This window comes from Aotus nancymaae, unplaced genomic scaffold (assembly GCF_030222135.1).
Source record: "Aotus nancymaae isolate 86718 unplaced genomic scaffold, 86718_ANA_hifiasm-v0.15.2.pri h1tg000040l, whole genome shotgun sequence".
Lineage (NCBI taxonomy): Eukaryota > Metazoa > Chordata > Mammalia > Primates > Aotidae > Aotus > Aotus nancymaae.
Window position 1 is genome coordinate 92,623,527 of NW_026988454.1, and position 20,035 is coordinate 92,643,561.

At 41.6% G+C, this 20,035-nt stretch overlaps 1 protein-coding gene across 1 annotated transcript in view; it reads right to left on the reverse strand.

Annotated features, from left to right (window-relative positions):
- Positions 1–8,485, reverse strand: part of CD109 (CD109 molecule) — a 145,761-nt gene extending 137,276 nt beyond the window's left edge. Inside the window, exons 1-2 of the mRNA XM_012471821.3 lie at positions 8,397–8,485; positions 7,114–7,286 (exon numbers count right to left, since the gene is read on the reverse strand). Coding sequence (XP_012327244.2) covers positions 7,114–7,286; positions 8,397–8,470 — 247 coding nt within the window. The 5' untranslated portion in view covers positions 8,471–8,485. The remainder of the gene's footprint in view (positions 1–7,113; positions 7,287–8,396) is intronic.
- Positions 8,486–20,035: the final 11,550 nt, after the last annotated feature.

Consider the following 20,035-nt stretch of genomic DNA (forward strand, 5'->3'; position numbering starts at 1 on the left):
GGACAGTGACTCATTCAGTGCTAGAAGAGAAGCAGCACATGTTTAACTTGGAGTTTAAAGAATCAGTGTGTTCACTTTTAACTTCACCCAATTGTTGATTCACAATCAGACCCCAAGTCATGTTTCTCTGCAGCTGAAAGCGAACTCCAGCACTTAGGATTGAGGGCTGCTTAAAAGCAAACATGAAAGAAGTCCATGATGAGCCTTCCCTCCACTGCCATGAATCATCACAGGCTTGCAGGGGCATGCCACTCATCCCCTAGCTTTCCAGTAGTTGGTCGAGTACAATTTGTGAGATACCAAAGGGCAGTTGTTCTCATTCTAATGTGGCTAAGAATCACCTGTGGTGATGGTGGAACATAAAAGTTACATTCTATTTTTTTTTTTTTTCAGTCTTGTTCTGTCCCCCAGGCTTGAGTGCAGTGGTGCGATCCTGGCTCACTGTAGCCTCTGCCTCCTGGGTTCAAATGATTATCCTGCCTTGGCCTCCTGAGTAGCTGAGACTATAGGCACCTGCCACCACACCCGGCTAATTTTTGTATATTTGGTAGAGATGGGATTTCACCATGTTGGCCAGGCTGGTCTCAAACTCCTGGCCTCAAGTGATCCACCCGCCTTGGCTTCCCAAAGTGCTGGGATTACAGGCGTGAGCCACTGCACTCAGCCGAGATTCTTGATTCTTACCCATGTCTTGAGGGAGGCCATGAATCAGCCTTTTAAATAAATACAGTTTGCACTTTGAGAAACACAGCAACAGAATTTAGTTTTTAAAAGGTCTATGAAGTGTCTAACCCAGCCCCCACTCCTTATACAGAGCCATTAGGGCATAAAGAGCAACTCCACCTTGAGCTAAAATAAGAAACTTGTACAATATGCAAGTAAGCATTTTTAAACCCCTTAGTTAGCCCTATTTGCTTCCATATCAGAAAAATCAACATTTGTAAATATATCTTAGGTCTTAAGCTCAGTTCTTCATATGTTAGGAAAGTTTCGTATAGTATAATGGAAATAGCACTAGACTGCAAATTTGGAAACCTGCAATCTGTTTCCAGCTCTGCCACTGAATAAGTGATTTAACCTTGGGAGAATCCCCAAACACCATGCCTCATCTGTCTCCTCAGCCATAAATTAGGTGATTGAATTGGCTTATCTTTGAGGTCTCCTCCAGTTCCAAAACTCTATGAGGCTAAAAGTAGATTAAGAGGAGATCTGCTCCAAGCAAAAGTACTTACAACCCAGGAAAAAAAAAAAAGGCGGGGTGGCGGGGGGGACATCTGGTATTTCATCTTGTAATTCTTTTGATTCAAATTAGATTTCATTAGATCTAGGTCTACACTACTGCAAGCAAAGGAGAAAATGATTTTAGTAGAAGATGACTATGTAACATTGCATCAATATCCCAAAATCAAGGAAACAAAAATACTTCACTCTTTCTAGCAATAGAAAAGCTTATGGTCTCTGGACCTCAGATACAACTAACTTCAAATTCAGGCTTCACCATTTACTAACTGGGTTAACTCAGAAAAACTAATTGTTCTCTTTGCCTCAATTTCCTCACCTCCAAAATGAAGACAAGAGTATCTGCTTCATCGGGTTGTTGAAATTAAATAGTGTGCATAAAGTCCTCGGCACTATGAAGAAACTAGATACTTAATATGTTAAATCCCTTCCAATCCCCTCCTAGGGATGTATCTTTTATAAAGTTCCCAGTTCAAGATCATCACAATAGGTGCTTAATAATTGCCTTTGACATAAACTGTTGCTACTCTCTTCTAGTAACAATAGCTACCATTTTCTTGAATAATTTCTTTGCGTTAGGTGCCTTGAATATGTTACCTCATTTAATCCTCACAATGCCCATATAATTGTATAAGGCAGAAACCACTATTTTTCAGATGACAAAACTGAAGCCCAGTGAGATCATGACTGCCCACAGCCAACAGGTAGCCAGGCTCCAGAGCCCAGGCACATTGTCATTATGCTGTGATCCTTCATTCTAAGGTACCACCTACCTGTTAATATACATCACACACAATAGCAAAGACCACGTGTGAATGAAAAGCTTACAGTCTTTAAAAATAATTCTCACATAACTGCAGGTTGAGACTGAGTTCTGTTGGCAAAGCTGCCTGTAGAAACCTGCCCTGGGAGATCTGCCCACACACTACACTAATTAATCTACTTTCATAAAGACCATGGGACTGATTTTATCTATGAGGCATGAAATGTATTTTCAGGAGCTTTGTTTCCACCAGAAAACCATCCTAACCGAACTGGATGATTTTTTAAGTTTTTCAGCTAATATCTCAAATTTTAAGAATTTCACACTGTTACTGAGCCAAGATGGAAAATAAAATAGACCATAGTCAATGTGAGAAAGACAACAAAGGAAAAAACAGATTTTTTTTTTAATCTTAAAAAAAAGAAAGTTAACGTTCCATTAACTCTCCAGGATTTTAGGACAACAAGAAAAAGCGAGTTATTAAAGGCTATATAGACACATTTATAAAGTACATCCCACCCCAATGACTCAATGGGAAGATAGAAGTAGACTTGGCAGTATTTAAAAAATGGTGCCCCAAACCAGCAAGCACTCACCAGGAGATGCCCATGCAGAGTTCCCAAATTTTTCAGTAGGCATTTTCACTTTAGGTTTTTGGGAGTTTTTGTTTTTGGGTTTTGTTTTTGTTTTTGTTTTTGAGATAGAGTCTCACTGTGTATCCAGGCTGGTCTCAAACTCCTGGGCTCAAGCAATCCTCCCACTTCAGCCTCCCAAGTTCTGGGATTATGGTTGTGAGCCACTGCACCTAGCCTCTAGGATTTTTTCTTAAATCAGGCTTACATGAAGCTAGTGATGATGAATTCATTAATGAGGGAGAAAGGCCATATTCTTTATTACATGAAGTGACTCTGTTCAGGAAAACTACTGAAAGTTTACAAATGAAAATGTCAAATTGTAAGGCCGGGCGCGGTGGCTCACGCCTGTAATCCCAGCACTTTGGGAGGCCGAGACAGGCGAATCACGAGGTCAAGAGATCAAGACCATCCTGGCCAACATAGTGAAACCCCATCTCTAAAAAAAAAAAAAAAGAAAAGAAAATGTCAAATTGTAGCAAGAGAAGGGAAAATAAAATAGAAATTATGGTTTCAAGGACATCAAAAAAATTAAATTATTTTATATGCCTTAACAGATGAGAATACAGGTCTCAAAATGTTCTTAACTTTTTTTCTTAATTTAGCATGGAACTCCAGAGCAACCTCACAGTAAGGAAAGAGAAAAAAACCAAGATGGGAAGAGTAAAAAGGACAGACTCACTCTACACCTAGTACAATAGTCTGACTTGATTTGAAACGCCAATAGCTGCTCTATCTTCTCTCTTCTGGTAATTATTACCTGCTGAACTTTTTCTACACTTTGTCAATTATGTTTATTTAACTAACTCTTTATGCAGAGGAAGATAAGATTAGGAACATAGTTATATTCACTATGGAGATAACGGTGATGATGCTGATAGTGGTGGTAGGGGCAATGACAGTGGTGATTGTGACAAGCAATCTTCTGAATCTCACTGCTAAAAAGTACTGATACGCCTTCCGAGAACTCTGCAAAGTGCAGTAGAAATATTTTTTCTAAAGGTCTATTAATCACCAAAAAAAAAAAAAAACCATAATCAATCCCCAAATGTAGAATTAAATGAATAACAGTAATATAACCTATACTCTCGGCCTTAAAAGTGGAAATGTAAATAAAATCTCCCCCATGTCTGTCAAACAAACAAATGAACTCATCGCTGAAGAAAAGCCATACTTCTTCACCTTTATTAAATACATTCTGCATTCACACCCTTTAGTTATTACTATTTCTGACACAAATTAAGCCAGAAATCTATTGTGGTTTGGGTGAAACGCCTCCCTACCCCGAGGATTTCTAAGAAGTCCTGGACTGCTGGAAATAAGCTACTGAGAAACAGTCTACTGCCTTACCCAAATTTACTAAAAGATAAATCTTTATTAAAACCAACCTTTTTCTGAGGGGGTGGTGTGGCTCATAAGAAAATGATGAAATAGTCAGGTTCATACCTGTAATTCCAGCACTTTGGGAGGCTGAGGCAGGAAGATCACTTGAGCCCAAGAGTTCAAGACCAGGCTGGGCAACATAGAAAGATCCCATCTCTACAAAAAAAATTTTTTTAACTAGCCAGGTGTGCTGGCACTTGCCTGTAGTCCCAGCTATTCAGGAGCTGGGACATCAGGATCACTTGACCTCAGGAATTCCAAGTTGCAGTGAGCTATATGATCTCACCACTGCACCACTGCACTCTAGTCTGGGCAACAGAGTGAGACCCTGTCTCTTAAAAGTAAAAGGTATTTATTTGTTGGTGTTAATATGATGGAGAAAAAAAACAAAACACAAATCCAGATCCAGATACTTGAAGATCCAGATCCCTGATTTAGGAGCCCTGGGTCATCTACATATTGTTACAACTGGAGAAGCCAAATAAGCAAAGGATATGAAGACAAGCAGGGAGAAGTGTCTAGATCCTCAAGTCCTCACATTACAGGAAGCATCTGCTCTGAGAACAATAACTCCCAGCCTCTGATAATAGAATAACATTCTCCTTTGAAAGAGGTGAGTGCTCCTAGCAATGGCATTTTCAATGAAACTCTGTATCAATAGAGTCAAAAACAGCCCATGAAAGAAGCAGCATTTTCCCTCTTTCCTTTCCACAGATCCACTGCTCCCAGGACAGCTTTGCCCGACCCAGTCTTGAGCACTTGAACTTCCCCACAGGCATATGAAGAACTCTTCTCCCAAAAGAAGATCTAAGAATAAAGTTGAAAACCAAGCCACAACAACATGCACCCCCAATGCAGGTACTATTTGTTGCAAAAAAAGAAAGAGACTGATAACAGAGATCACAGAAAAGACATACCAGGTGAAATTCTAGAATTAGAGTATGTAAATGTCCAAGTAAAGCTCAAATATTTATCAAAAACATCCATATATTCTGGACCTCTGCATTGCAGGAAAACTGCCACATTAGTGGAACCAAGATTATAAATCCTTTTTTTTTTTTTACTTTTACTTTCAGGGATACATGTGCAGGTTTGTTATATAGGTAAATTGCCTGTCATCGAGCTTTAGTGTACACATTATTTCATCATCCAGGTGATAAGTGTGGTACCCGATAGGTAGTTTTTCGATCCTCTCCTCTTCCCACTCACAAATTCTTAATGAATAAATAATGAATGTGGAACTACCTTAAGTATTATCTCCCGTGATTTCATATTTCAATATTTTCTTTAGCAACTATAAAAAGATCAGGATTCATTCATTTTCAGAAATGACAGTTCAATAATGAAAGTTGAAGTCTGCCCCCATGTAAAAGGAAATGAGCTTTCTGCATCTTCTTCTGCAGTATTGTTATACTAATAATATTAGCAATCGTTGTTTATTGAGTGCCTAAGAGGTACTACATGCAGATTTTAACATTATAACTTCCCTAGGAAGTCAGTTTCATTATTTCCATCTTATAGACGAGGAAACTGTGGCCCAAAGCAGTTAAGTAACCTACCCCAAGATCACAAGTAGCAGAGTATACCAGGATTCAAACTCAGATCTTAAGGGCTAACCTATAATTCCCCTCCAGGGAAATAAGGCCCCCCACTTCCCTGACATTGCTCCTAAGAGGGACAAAGTGGCCTGCCCCTACACATACCATCTCTTCCTGACTCCTATTCCAAATATAACTACCCAGTGAACTTCCAGTGGGGAAAGAACCACAGATGTAGATAAACTTTTACTTTCATTTCATTTCATGATGATGTTCATTTCTCTACGCTTGTAGAAAATAAACACTTATGTAATGAACTGTTATGGAATACCATCTATCCTTCATTGCATGCCTTAAATGATTTTTTTTTAAATAACTCTTAACATTATAAAAATATATGTCTCGGCAGGGCACAGTGGCTCATGCCTGTAGTCCCAGCACTTTGGGAGGCCAAGGTGGGTGGATCACTTGAACTTAGGAGCTTGTGACCAGCCTGGGCAACATGGTAAAAACTTGTCTCCAAAAGTAGTAATAATAGGCCGGGTGCTGTGGCTCCCCAGCACTTTGGGAGGCTGAGGCAGACAGATCACAAGGTCAGGAGATGGAGACCATCCTGCACAACATGGTGAAACCCAGTCTCTACTACAAATACAAAAATTAGCCAGGCATGGTGGCACATGCCTGTAATCGCGCCTACTCAAGAGCCTGAGGCAGGAAAATCACTTGAACCCAGGAGGCGGAGGTTGCAGTAAGCCGAGATCGCACCATTGCTCTCCAGCCTGGGCAACAGAGTGAGACTCCATCTCAAATAATAATAATAATAATTCATCTAAAAAAAGAAAAAATACAATAAATGTTCATTTTAATGAAAAACAAGTTTAAGTATTTAAGTATTTACCCCTTCCCCCAAATTGTTTTTCCCTTAGTATTGAAAAAGAAGACATTCTTTGGCCCAGTTTAATCTTGGGCCATGTTAACCTGAAACAAGAACCAAACGTGGTTGTTACAAATGGCTCCCACTTTCACAGTTTTCTTTTTTTTCTTGTAACTTTAAAACTTAAGAAGTATTCCATAAAACTGGATTTTAACTATTGTGTAGCTTCCCCTTTCCTTCCCACAGGCCTATTCTGTAAAATACTTTGCACTCAATGAATATGAGTTTGTGTTAGAGACTAGCCCATTTCCTCTTCTGAGGCATACAGTAGCCTACACTTCCCAGCCTCCTTTGCCTCTGAATATGAGCAGTAGTGATGTGAGCTATTTCTAGGTCTAGCCACAAAAACCTTCCACATGCTCTTCCCATGCTCTTCCCCTGCAATCTTGGGAGCCACGTGATGATAATGGAGCCACAGAATGGAAGGAACCCGGGTCTCTGAATTTGCACTTGGAAGAGCATGCAGGAACACCATCTAGGACTTTACATGAGTGAGAACTAAAAGTATGTTAGGTAAACTACTGTAAATTTGGGGTTTCTCTGTTACACCACCTAACACATGACCTTATTAACATATTCCAATTATTACTGCAGAAGGGTAAGACTTTACACGGTTTACCTTACCTTTTTCAAAGACTCCTTCTGCTTGCAGGACAGAGACAGTGAGGTTGGATGATGTCTTGAGCAGCTCCGCCTTCACAGTGACCTGTGAGGGGCAGTGTTCCAGAAGCTCCACCCCAATAGTCACATTTCCTCCAGGCCTGATGATCCCTGGAGCTGTCACCAGAAACCGGGGCCTAAAGAGTTCCCAACAAGGGAAAAACAAAGTTTCTTATCCTCACATCTCTTTTCCTTTGTGACCTTCAGATTTCATAGTGTGAAAGGCACTCCATACTGTGCCAACTGCAGTTGTTTCTGTTAATATTGTCCACTGCTCTATTTAGCAAATGCTAATTGAAATTCCCATTGAAATATGGAAATTAACAACCATAATACCCATAAATCAATTTTAATGCAGTAATTCATGCACCACTATCAGAGGAAAGCTTGTGTTATTATTTCCATTTTATAAACCACAAACGGCACAGAAGGAACCATGCTGTAAATGGCTAGCACCGGGGCATGCTGGAGTTATTGGCAAAGCAGAAGTCTCTAAGCTTCTCCTTTACAGACGACCTTATCCCAGAGTGATTACTTTCTTCTTGTTGTTGTTTTTCTTTTTTTAACTAAGATTTTGCTTTCTTATTCAAACCTTTATGCTTGAGTATCTGCCCAACGAGGGAAAAAATTATTTAACCAGTACCATTGATTGAAATATTCCATTTGAAAATAAGCTATCACTGGTGAAAATTCCAGGTGTAGCGGAGCATAAAAGGAGTCATTAAAGCAGCACTTTCTCTGCTCTAACTAGGGGTTATGGCTTAACTACAGAAATCTTTAGGAATGAATGGGGCTTTCCATTACTGGGTGCTGTTGTTAGTTATCTTCCTGCAATGTCTGCACCTGAACCCAAACATCAGTCCCCTCCGCCAAACTTTTTATCTTGGTTAGAAAAAATATATCGTATGTCTGTGAGAGAAGAAACGCAATCTGGGAGCAAAACGTTGAGAAGCAAAAGGCAAAGGCAACGTGGACTTAAAATAAAATGACTCTCTCCAGAAAGTTGTTATGGCCAGGGAGACGCTTATACAACTTCAGGAGTGAAGAAAGTCACTGTCCCATGGAGAGCCACGCTGAAGCTACGCCAAACCCCCAGGCCAGTGCCGGGCTGGGGACTGCAGTCGCGAGGGCGTTCTCCACCCGCTGCCGCACAGCCGCTGCCACCTCCCCTAAGCCCCTGGCCAGAGCCGCAGAGCCGCCCAGGCCCGCGCGCCCCCCGCGCGCCCCCCGCGCGCCCATGTTCCTACCCCGGGGCCGCGGCCAGGGCGGCGGTGCACACGCAGAGGAGGTGGGCGGCGGTCAGGAGCGGCGGGCCCTGCATCTCGACGGCTTCTGCCCGGGCGGCAGTCCGCTGCCGGGGAACTTCGCGGGCACTGTGGGGTGTGGCTTGCCACCTCCTCCCTGATTTTTTTTTTCCCCTCAATTCGAGTTTAGCAATCTGAAATGGGCGCGCCTACAGCAGAGTGAGAGATCTAAATTGAGACAGGACTTGGAGGCTCCACCCCTCTCATCCCCATCACAATGGCGCTTCTCGCTGCTCTGGCAAACATCGCAAATCCAGGGGGGTGAGAAAGCAGGCGGCCCCACCTGGCCCGGGCGTCCCCGCTGGCCGCGGAGAACGGAGAGCGTCCACTTCCCCGGCCCACCGGGTTCCTCAGGCTGTTTACACTAGCGCCCTACCAACCGATGCCCAGGGTGAGTAAACAGGCCCATCCTTGTAAGAAGAAATTCATAGCAGCTATGTGAAGTGGAAAAAAGTCAATCATTGTCCTCCAGACTATGAGTCAGAATCTTAGAGAAACGGCACACACAAACACACACACACACACACACACACACACACCCCAAACGGGCGCATTTCCTGGGTAGTTATTTAATGTATATGAATGGAAACAGAGAAAAACTTACTTTCCTTAAAACAAAACTTGAGGTCTACTGTTTTTCTTTCCAGAAAATGTTATGGTTTCTCACCTTTAAAAAAAAAAAAAAAAGGGAAGAAGAACAGAAATTAAAAAAGAACCCTGGCACTGCAGACATTAGGTGTTCCTACTTGGAACCCTGAAAAACAATTATCTAAGAAGATGCCTGTATATTTTTGCTACAGAAAGAATGCGGCAGAACTGTAAAGCTTGGAGCAATCTGGCTGAACACAATTAGGGTTGGGTGGCTCTCCTGTCAGAAGGAAGGCCAGTGCCAGTGGTGCCCAGGAGTTACTGATGCCCAACTCTTCTCAGTCCTGGCTTGTTTGCAGCTCCTCTCCCCTGCTCTCTGGCAGTGCCACCATCTTCAGATGACTCAGGTTTCACCATGACTACACCATAAAAGCAGGGAACTGCCAGAAACTGTTGGAAAACAGACACATTCAGTCTCTGACAACTTAAACTTTCTAATTCATGGAGAAGTTTTAGATGGTAGCATTCTAATACAGGGCAAAATGCAAACGGAAAAGAGGTCAGCAAAAAGATGTCTCATGACAACGCTATGTGCTAAATAAGGAAAAGTTAGAAAGTAGCACCTAGACAAACTGTGGTTTGGGGAGTCCAGGACTTGCTTTCCTCCCTTTCCTGTTCCACCCTTTTTCTCCCTGCTGAACAGCTTGCAAAGGTCCTAATGTCCTTTTCTACAGGCAGCCTATCTTTAGTGGCCAATTCCTGTGCACGCAGGACTTAGGGATGGTGAAAAGAGTCTGTGTGGATCCCTGGGTGCTGACCTGTTCCTGACACAGCTGTCACTGCTGGTGTCCTTGCCTCTGTTGTTCAGAGAGGAGGACCAGGGTCAAGTGTGGGCCAAGCACCAAGGCCTAACTCAGTGCTTCTCACATGCCAATGTGTATGAGAATCACGTTAAAACATAGACACTGACTTGGCAGGTCTGGAGCGGGGACTGGGATTCTGCTTTACTTTAGCAGACAGTGACCCATGGAGGCTCTACAAGTGGGGCAGTTTTGGGGCACTTGGATGAGCATGGGCAATTAGGAACACTGGGAAAATTCTTCTCAATCTTTCAGTTCATAAAGGTAGATTCGTAAATTCAGGTTCATTCTAGAGGTAGGTAAACATAAGGGGGACTGCAAAAGGTTAGTTGATAATGTTGCCTCCCAAGAAGACTTACAAAAGGCTTAGAACCACATTGTGTAAAACTAAATCTGTGTGGATTTTAAAGTGATGCCACCTTCCTATTTATGCCCTCCTTCCCACAATACACATTTGTTGAAAGGCATAATCATGCAGAAATTTAGGGATATGGATTTGCATAGAGACAAGGCTATTACATGCCTGGCACAGAGTAGCTATTCAATAAAAATTTGTTTAAAGGATTAATGAAAAAAAATTAATCTCAGTGGTGGGTTTTTTTATTAAGAAAAATTGAAAACAAGGCCAAGTGCAGTGGCTCACACCTGTAATCCCAGCACTTTGGGAGGCCGAAGCAGGTGGATCACCTGAGGTCACCAGTTAGAGACCAGTCTGACCAACATGGTAAAACCCTCATCTCTACTAAAAATACAAAATTAGCCAGGCATGGGTGGTGGTGCAAGTCTGTAATCCCAGCTACTCGGGAGACTGAGGCAAGAGAATCGCTTGAACCTGGGAGTTGGAGGTTGCAGTGAGCCGAGATCATACCATTGCTCTCCAGCCTGGGCAAAAAGAGTGAAACCCAATCTCAAGAAGAAAAAAGAAACAATGAAAATGGGCCAGGCATGGTAACTCACGCCTGTAATCCCAGCACTTTGGGAGGCCAAGAGAGGCAAATCACTTGAGGTCAGGAGTTCTAGACCAGCCTGGCCAACATGGTGAAACCTTGCCTCTACTGTAAAATACAAAAATTAGCCCAGCGTGGTGGCGCATGCCTGTCATAAAAGCTACTCGGGAGGCTCAGGCATGAGAATCACTTGAACCCAGGAGTCTCAGGCTGCAGTGAGCCAAGATCTTGCAACTGAACTCCAGTCTGGATGACAAAGCAAGACTCTGTCTCAAAAAAAAAAAAGAAAAACTGAAAATGGTCTGAACATGTAACAATAAGAGATTGCTTTGCTATCATCTGGATGTGTGTCCCCCAAAGCACATGCTGTAATATGATCCCCAGTGTTGGAGGTAGAACACAATGTGAGGTGTTTGGGTCCTTGGGGTGGATCCTCATGAATAGATGAATGTCCTCCCTGGGGGTGGGAGGTGAGTGAGTACTCAGTTCCCACAAGAACTAGTTGTTAAAAAGAGCCTGGCACCTCCCACTTCTCGTTTCCTCTCTCACAATGGGATCTCTGTACACTAGCTCCCCTTCCCCTTCCATATGAGTGGAAGCAGCCTGAGGACCTCACCAGAAGCCAAGCAAATGCTAGTGTCATACTCCTTGAACAGCCTGCAGAATTGTGAGCCAAGTAAACCTTTTTTTAAAAAAATAAATTACCCAAACTTGGGTAATCCTTTATAGCAACACAAAACAGACAAAAACCAGAAAATAAATTATGGAATATCCATGCAATGGAATACTATGAAATAATTAAAAACTGTTTGTTTAATTGTAGCTTGTTTAATCATCTAGAGACAAATATTCATATGTTATATGTTATTAAGGAGGGTGCATTAGTCTGTTCTCACACTGCTAATAAAGACATACCTGAGGCCAGGTGCAGTGGCTCATGCCTGTAATCCCAGCACTTTGGGAAGCCGAGGCAGGCAGATCACAAGGTCAGGAGTTCAAGACCAGCCTGGCTAACATAGTGAAACCTTGTCTCCACTAAAAATACAAAAATTAGCTGGGCATGGTAGTGGGCGCCTGTAGTCCCAGCTACTTGAGAGGCTGAGGCAGGAGAATCACTTGAACCCAGGAGGCAGAGGTTGCAGTGAGCCAAGATTACCCCACTGTACTCCAGACTAGGTGACAGAGTGAGATTCTTTCCCCCGCCACCACAAAAAAAGAAAATGCCTACCTAAGACATATCTGAGACTGGGTAATTTATAAAGGAAAGAGATTTAATTGATTCACAGTTCCACATGGCTGGAGAGGCCTCACAATTATTGTGGAAGGCGAATGAGCAAAGTCAAGTTTTACATGGCGACAGGCAAGAGAGTATGTATAAGAGAACAACAGAGAGTATGTATAAGAGAAAAACGATCAGATTTCACGAGACTTACTATCACAAGAACAGCATGGGAAAGACCCACCCCCATGATTCAATTACATCCCACTGGGTCCCTCCCACGACGTGTAGGAATTGTGAGAGCTACGATTCAAGATGAGATTCACATGGGGACACAGCCAAACCATACCAGAGGGGAAGTCTGTTTTATAAAACAGATTTTAAATTTTATTATATTTTTATAAAAAAATAAAGTGTGTTTATGCATATATACACATTATAGATCTATGCATTGAAGAAAGACTTGAAGAATATTCACCAAAATGTTATCAGTATCCTGGTGACTACCTGGATATCCCAAGTTTCCTACAATAAATACATATTATATCTCCTTTAAGAAGAAAAAAATAATAATTATATTGTTTTAGTAGATAATTTTTGAAGGGGCATCTTAGATGCTCTTTTGAATAAAATTCTGAATTTTGATACCAAAAATATCATCCATGCTTCTCGCATGAAAACTAAATGGTCTCTTGGATAAGAACCCCCACTGTTCCTGTGCCCTCCTGAGCTGCCCTTAGGATGTTGACATGGTTTGGATCTATGTTCCTGCCCAAATCTCATGTCAAATTGTAATCCCCAATGTTGAAGGTGGGGCCTGGTGGGAGGTGATTCAATCATAGGGGTAGATTTGCCCCACAATGCTGTCCTTGCGATAGTGAGTTTTCATGAGATCTGGCCTTTTAAAAGTAAGTGGCACCTCCCTCCAACTCTCTTGGTCCTGCTCCTGCCATGTAAGATACCGCAAACCCGTACATCAGTCCCCTCTGCCATATGTTGGCAATGTAAAGTTGAGACCATGAGTAAAATCTCCTTGAGGCCTCCCGAGAAGCAGATGCTGACATGCTTCCTGTATAGCCTGTAGAACTGTAAGCCAATTAAACTTCTTTTCTTCATAAATTACCCAGTCTCAGGTATTACTTTATAGCAATGCAAGAACAGACTAATACAGATGTAGTTCAAGGGGAAAGGCAGAACCACTCTGGGTGAGACAGACCCTGAGCAATCACGGGAGCTGGTGGGGCGGTCCCTGCAGGCCATCGCCCCTGCGTGTAGTGTGGAGCCTAAAGTCACTATCAGTCAGCCAGGGGAGAAAAGCTAAATGTGGCTAAGAACAAGGAAAAACTGATTGAGAAGTGGAACCCATGTCCATCTTACCACCTCCAACTTCACTGTCATGGGTAACTTGCAGGAGAAGCTGGTGTCCTTTGTCCAGAGCTGCATGTGCATTTGGCCCACAATCCAGAAAAACTGAAGAGAGCCTCTGAGAACTAAAGGAGCTACAGGCCTGACTATGGCTCTGAACCCACGAAGTGAACTAGCACATTAATAACAACATGGGCAAGTGTTCCCACCTGCCTAGCACTCTGAACAAAGCTTCAGGGAGTAAAAAATACAGCTGTGTGGGGTATCCCATCTCCCCTTTATAGAGTCTCCTCTGTCCATGACACCATAACCCAGCTGGAGGCTTCCCTGGGGCCACCTGAGTCCAGGCCCCCATCAGATGGAAATTGGAAGGGGTGAACCCAGGACTGGCAGGGAGCCGTTGCCTTTCCAGTCTCCCTCCCCAGCCATACACTTCTGCCTTTCGAAAAATGATGGGGAAAACCTGGGCTCCTTCTTTTTCCAGAGAGTGTTAATTGCCTGTGGGTTCTGGTGGCTGCGGAGAAGAACAGGAAAGCAGAGTGCAGCTGGGTGTCTTAAAGGGAAGAGGGGAAGAACAGGGCAGAAAACTGAGGGTGACCCTATCTAGCCCCCTGGAGAAGGGGTGGGAGGTCAAGTAGAGCTGTTGCTCAGTACACAAAACTTACAATGACGAGAAGGAAAAAAAGGAAGAATAAAAATCACCCACAGTCTTACCAATACCCAGAGATAATCATTACTTCATTTTGTTGTATTTCCTTCCTCTTTCTTTCTCCACATAATTTGCTGCTTTTTTAAAGAGTATGTTATAAACATAATGCAATTTTGTATCCTACTTTTCCCACTTAATTATTCCATCATAAGCATTTCTTCATGTTTTACAAACCTTTTTTAAATAAAATGATCATCAGCTGCATAGTAAAACAAACAAAAGGAAGAAAAACATGTTCAGAAGTAATGGCTCAGAAACTCTGCCTTTTACAAATTCTTTTAAGGAATTTAGGAGTACATATTTAGCAACCCAATGAAATAAGCGAAGAAAAATGGAAATGTATATATAACCCCAGAAAAAAATGAAGAAGTTCTAATAGGAAAAGTTCCAGGGGTAAGGTCTTAAGGGAAATAAAAGAGATCTTAGTAGAATAGATGTACATAATGAAATACGAGAAAACTGAGACTATGATAAAGTAAAATAGCGCAGTAAAAAGGAAGGGAATTTAGAAATTCAGGGGAAAAGCAAACACTGAACAGAAAAGAAAATATGATTCATTAGTTGGCTTTGCAGTGAAAAATAATTATTTAATTGTGTTGATGTAAGTATGGTTTATTGACTTATAACATAGAATAAAAGAATTAACAGAAGATTTAATCATACTGTTTCACCACTTCTAAAACACATGTTTTTCACATTTTTAACATTTTTGATCTTACAATGAGTGGTGTCTTATGATAATCAACAATATATTTTCTTTCTTAATGTTAAAGTAAGTGGTATATCTTAGATTTGATCAAATATGTGAAATACACAATGTTTACAGAACACAATGTAAATCGTATTAATACTTAAAAATGAAAAAAGCACAGATGACAAAAATTTACAAAGTCAAAGACGGATGAAGAATTAAAGCATTGACTGAGACACTAAGAAACTTGTAAAAAAAGAGTGTCTACAGTCTTCTTAGATCAAGAAATATGTCATAAGCATGTTAAGCCTATGAAGTAGTGTAAGGATATAAGAAAAACTGAACCAAAGCATTTTTCCCTCTTTTATACACTCAATATAACACACTGGCCACCAAAATGCATGGAAGAGTTTCCTCCACACTGACCAAGCAATCAATTCTCTGGCAGATTCTATAGCAGACACAGCTGAGCATCCTCTAAGTCAATTCGATCCCGACACAAACTACCTGGAAATAGCAACAGATCCCATAGGTTTAGGGTTCCTTCCCATAAGAGTGCCCTCAACCTCAGATGCCAATCACAAACTCAGGTTGTGGCCTGTGCTTCTGATCCAATGGCTATAAACTGGGGTTCCCACAGTGCCCTCCTTGGGTTTGGTTAATTTGCTAGAGCAGCTCACAGGACTCAGGGGAACTATCTATGTTTCCCAGTTTATTAATAAAGGATATAATAAACGACCTCTGCCAAAGCTAGTTTGGAAGTTGAAAGATGTGACCCAATGGAATAATTTATAAACAAACTAATTAATTAATTAACAGAAGCAGCTGGGCTTGGTGGCTCATGCCTGTAGTCCCAGCACTTTGGGAGGCTGAGGCAGGAGGATTGCTTGAGCTCAGGAGTTCAAGACCAGCCTGGGCAACCTTGTCTCTACTAAAAATAAAAAAAGAAGTGTGGTGGTGCGTGGCTGTAGTCCCAGCTACTTACGAAGCTGAGGTAGGAGGATCACTTGAGCCTGAGAGATTGAGGCTGTAGTGGGCTTGATCACACCACCGCACTCCAGCCTGAGTGACAGAAGAATTCCTTGTCTCAAAAAAAAAAAAAAAGATGCTCTCAGAACCTTATAATCCAGGAATTTTTATGAAAGCTTCATCAGATAGGAATAATTATTAATGCCATTTCCAACCCTTCTCTCCTCTCCAAAGAATGAGGGCAGGCTGGAAGTTCCAGGCTTCTAATCATAGCTTGGTCTTTCTGGTGACCAGCCTCTATCCAGCAGCCTACCAAGAGTTACCTCATTAGATCAAAAAGACTCTCTCATCACCCAGAAAATTCCAAGGGATTTAGGAGCTCTGTGTCAGACACTAATACTCAGGAAATTATAAATGTCTTTGGAGTTCTGTGTCAGGAACCAGAGCAGAGACCAAATATTAGAACAAAAGATTCTCCTAGCACCCCTATCTAAAAGGGTGTTAAGAACTCTGTCTCAGGAACCAGAGCAAAAACCAAACATTAGAACGAAAGATTCTCCTAGCACTCCTATTGCTCAGGAAAGTACAAGAGTTTTAAGAACTCTGTGCCAAGGACTGGGAGCAAAGACCAATATGTATATTTTTTATTTCACAACAGTCAATTAGAAATTAAAATACTAATATCATGAATATCACCATAAAAGCAAAGTTATTTTTTTCCAAAAAAAAATTACCAGACAAAAGGGAATCACAATTAATCTGAGTTCTTACAAAGTTTCTAGTGTTACTCTAGTGCATAGTTTTAATTATCATATTTTGAACAGCAAAGTACCATCTGCAGAAGATACATTAATCTGAGATGACGTCTACCAATGCCAGATGGGAATTTGAAAGATGTCAGCTAATGGGACAATTTGTAAACTTATTAATCTATTAATAAGCAAAGAAACAACCTCAAAATCATACCAACAATACACTTTTGCTTCAGATCCCAAGTGTGCAGACCAGCTGAGGCAGTTCACACTTTGTGTTGCTTTTTCTGCTCGGAGCAGTAGTCTGGGAGAAGCATGTCCTTGTGGTAGCAGTCACGGCAGAAGCACAAGAGAGCAAGCTCCACTGCTCAAGTAATTTTAGGTCCCTGTTTACTCGACATCTGTGAAAATCCTATTACCCAAAGCAAGTTTCATTGCCAAGGACCAAGTCAAGGGTGGGTAGCATACTCCACCTTTTGGTTAGTGGAACTGCAAACTTAATTATATGGTAAAGGATATAGATGGGAGGAAAATAGGGATGAATAATTCAATCTACCACAGACAGTTACGAAAATTTGCCAAAAGCTATGTTCTGTTCATCAGGACAGTGTTTCCATGAAGGACAATTAGCCAATCAAGGAAGGAAGGTAGAAACAAGGAAGGAAGAAAGGAAACGGGGGAGGGGAGGGGGAAAGCGAGAAGAGAAGAGCAAAAGCATGTGAAAGAAAGAAGGAAGGAAGGAGGGGGAAAGGAAGGAAGGCAGGGAGGGAGGGAGGAAGGGAGGGAGGAAGGAAGGAAGAAGGGAGGGAGGGAAGGAGGGAGAGATCAAACGTTTAAAATCATGCATTTTTTTTAGTTGTTCACTGTTGGAGGATGCTGCAATATGAACTTATTAAAGGTAAAGAATTAAGCTTTATCTTGCCTTTCCTACATGAACTGATCACTGGGTAACCAAACAGTAAATATGAGGAATTTCTCTCTATAGTTTTCCAGCTAATAAATGTAAAATTAATGTTAGAATAGCACCATATCATGAATCTTTGTGAATTAATAGATCTAGACCAGTGCTGCCCAATAGAAATTTCTGTGATGATGGAAATGTTCTGTATCTTATATATATATAAATTGTTATCAATTATACCTCCATATCACTGGAATAAAAGAGAGAGAATGAAACGAAGCCATGGATCTAAATGGACTTTTGGTTTTCAGACACTTCCTATGTAACTACCAACTTGTCTTATGGGGGAACACTGCAAATAGGCCACTGAAAAGCTATCCACTCCTTCCCTCTGCTGTGTATTCCTTTGCCAGAGAGTCTGTAAAGCTAAAATAGGCAACTTTCTGGGTTCAATCCAGCTAGACATGTCCATGTATGGTAATCCTAGACAAGGAGATGTAAAATGAAGACTGGAGGGAAAGCATTCCCTTCCTGAATGGAGACAACACCTCCAGGGAGCCAGCCTTTGGCTCTTCCACTTTTGTCCTGCCCAGAACCCAGGCACCATACTTTGAAACTCAGAAGACAAACAATACCTGAGAAGGGAAGATTGGAATGAGAGGTAGAAAGCACTGGATCACTAAGTGCACAATCAAGCAGTTGTGGGAGTCCTGGACCGGCCAAATGCCCTCTTCCCCATCAATCCATCTCCTTGCATGAAGGAACACCTGACTGCGTGCCAGACATTCAGGCATGGATCTTTCCCCCACAGGACTCTCCCTTTGGGCAAGATTGGCCAGGTGCATGGAGAGTCTACTATTGCCTCAAAGCTCTCTCTGCAGCCACTGCCCTTTTACTGTTCATCCATAACACAAAAGCTCATTTTTCACATCCTGTCTGCCCCCACAAAATACAACACACCCTTGAGGTCAGTGATTTCTACCAAAGTTAAGCTGTCTTGGCTTAGGGGCAATTTCTCCACCCACTCTTAAATATTTTTCTTTTAAGTACGTTACACCCTTCCACTGGCATATTTTAGTCAAAGGTATCGTCAATCAAGCTTCAGTGGCTGTTAGAAGATTATATTTACCTCCTTATGCTAAAACTACATTTGCTGGTTGAACATCTAGCAAATCAAATTTCTTCAAAAGGAATTGTATGAAGAAAAAGAATAAAAAATATATAATTACATAAATCTGTATGTAATATATTTAGAAAATAGTCACTGCAGAAATATAAAAATGGAAAGAAACCTAATAGAAATGAATCATGAATTCACTCATATCCCTGGGTTTGTGGTTTCAACTTTACTTTCTTTAGTTACCTGCCTCCAGATCTTGGGCTGAATCCTTTCTCAAACACATATAGTTTTATTTCTTCTAAAATAAAACACTACCATAAACTTTCCAAGTAAAACATGGTTTACCAAAAACAACACTGAAAAACATCTATAGCCGGGCACAGTGACTCATGCCTGTAATCCCAGGCCAAGGCAGGGAGATCACGTGAGTTCAGGAGTTCGAGACCAGCCTGGCCAACATGGTGAAGCCCATCTCTACTAAAAACACAAAAATTAGCTGGGCATTATGGCACGCACCCATAATCCCAGCCACTCAGAGGCTGAAGCATGAGAATCGTCTGAACCAGGAGGTAGAGGTTGCAGTGAGCTGAGATTGTACCACTGCACTCAAGCCTGGGTGACAGAGGGAGACTGTCTCAAAAAAAAAAGTAAAAAGAGAAGAAAAGAAGAGAAAAGGAAAAGAAAAAAGACATCTATGATATCATTTTCTCATTTGTTTTCTCTATTGTTGCTAGTATTGAAATATGAAATGCTGCCTTTCCCTGCTTCATAAAATATTAAACTTGTTTTTTTAATTATCCAAGGGTACACGATTATGGATGTTTTAATTGTAAACTGCAGAAACCTTTAGAAGGGGGCTTTAAAAACTTTTGGAATGTAACTGTTTTTCTCTAAAATTTATATTAACAATGGTGATTCCTTTAAATTTCACATGACATTCTACAAGGAAAATAAACTTTGTTAGACTCAGTTCTGACAGTATCTCAACCATCCTGGTTGGACTTGCTTTGCCATGCAGTCCCCACTTCAAGACTCACCCTGAGCCCGGGTCGTTCACACACACTTGGCACATTTTTACTTCTGCTTGCCCTTCCGGGCTCAGCTCTAAAAATAGGAAAAGAATTTTTAGCTGGAAACATGGGCACCCAAAATTAACTACATTTCCCAGTCTTACTTGCAGCTGGGTGTGGCCATGTTCTGGTCATGGAGTTGTTAGTGAAAATAGTGCGTGCGTCCTTTGGGAAAAGTCCCCAAAGGGAGGAGACAAGTCTTTTCCCTTTCTTTCCCTCTTTCCTTCTTGAGGAATACAGACATGGTGGCTGGAGCTGGAGCAGCCATCTGGAACCAATGGTTGAGTTTAGAAAAGGAGACCATGCCCAGTGATAGAAGAAGTCTAAGTCCCCGACTCCTCTGGAGTTCTTTTATTTCCCTTTTGAAATGTCTTGCTCTGTCACTCAGGCT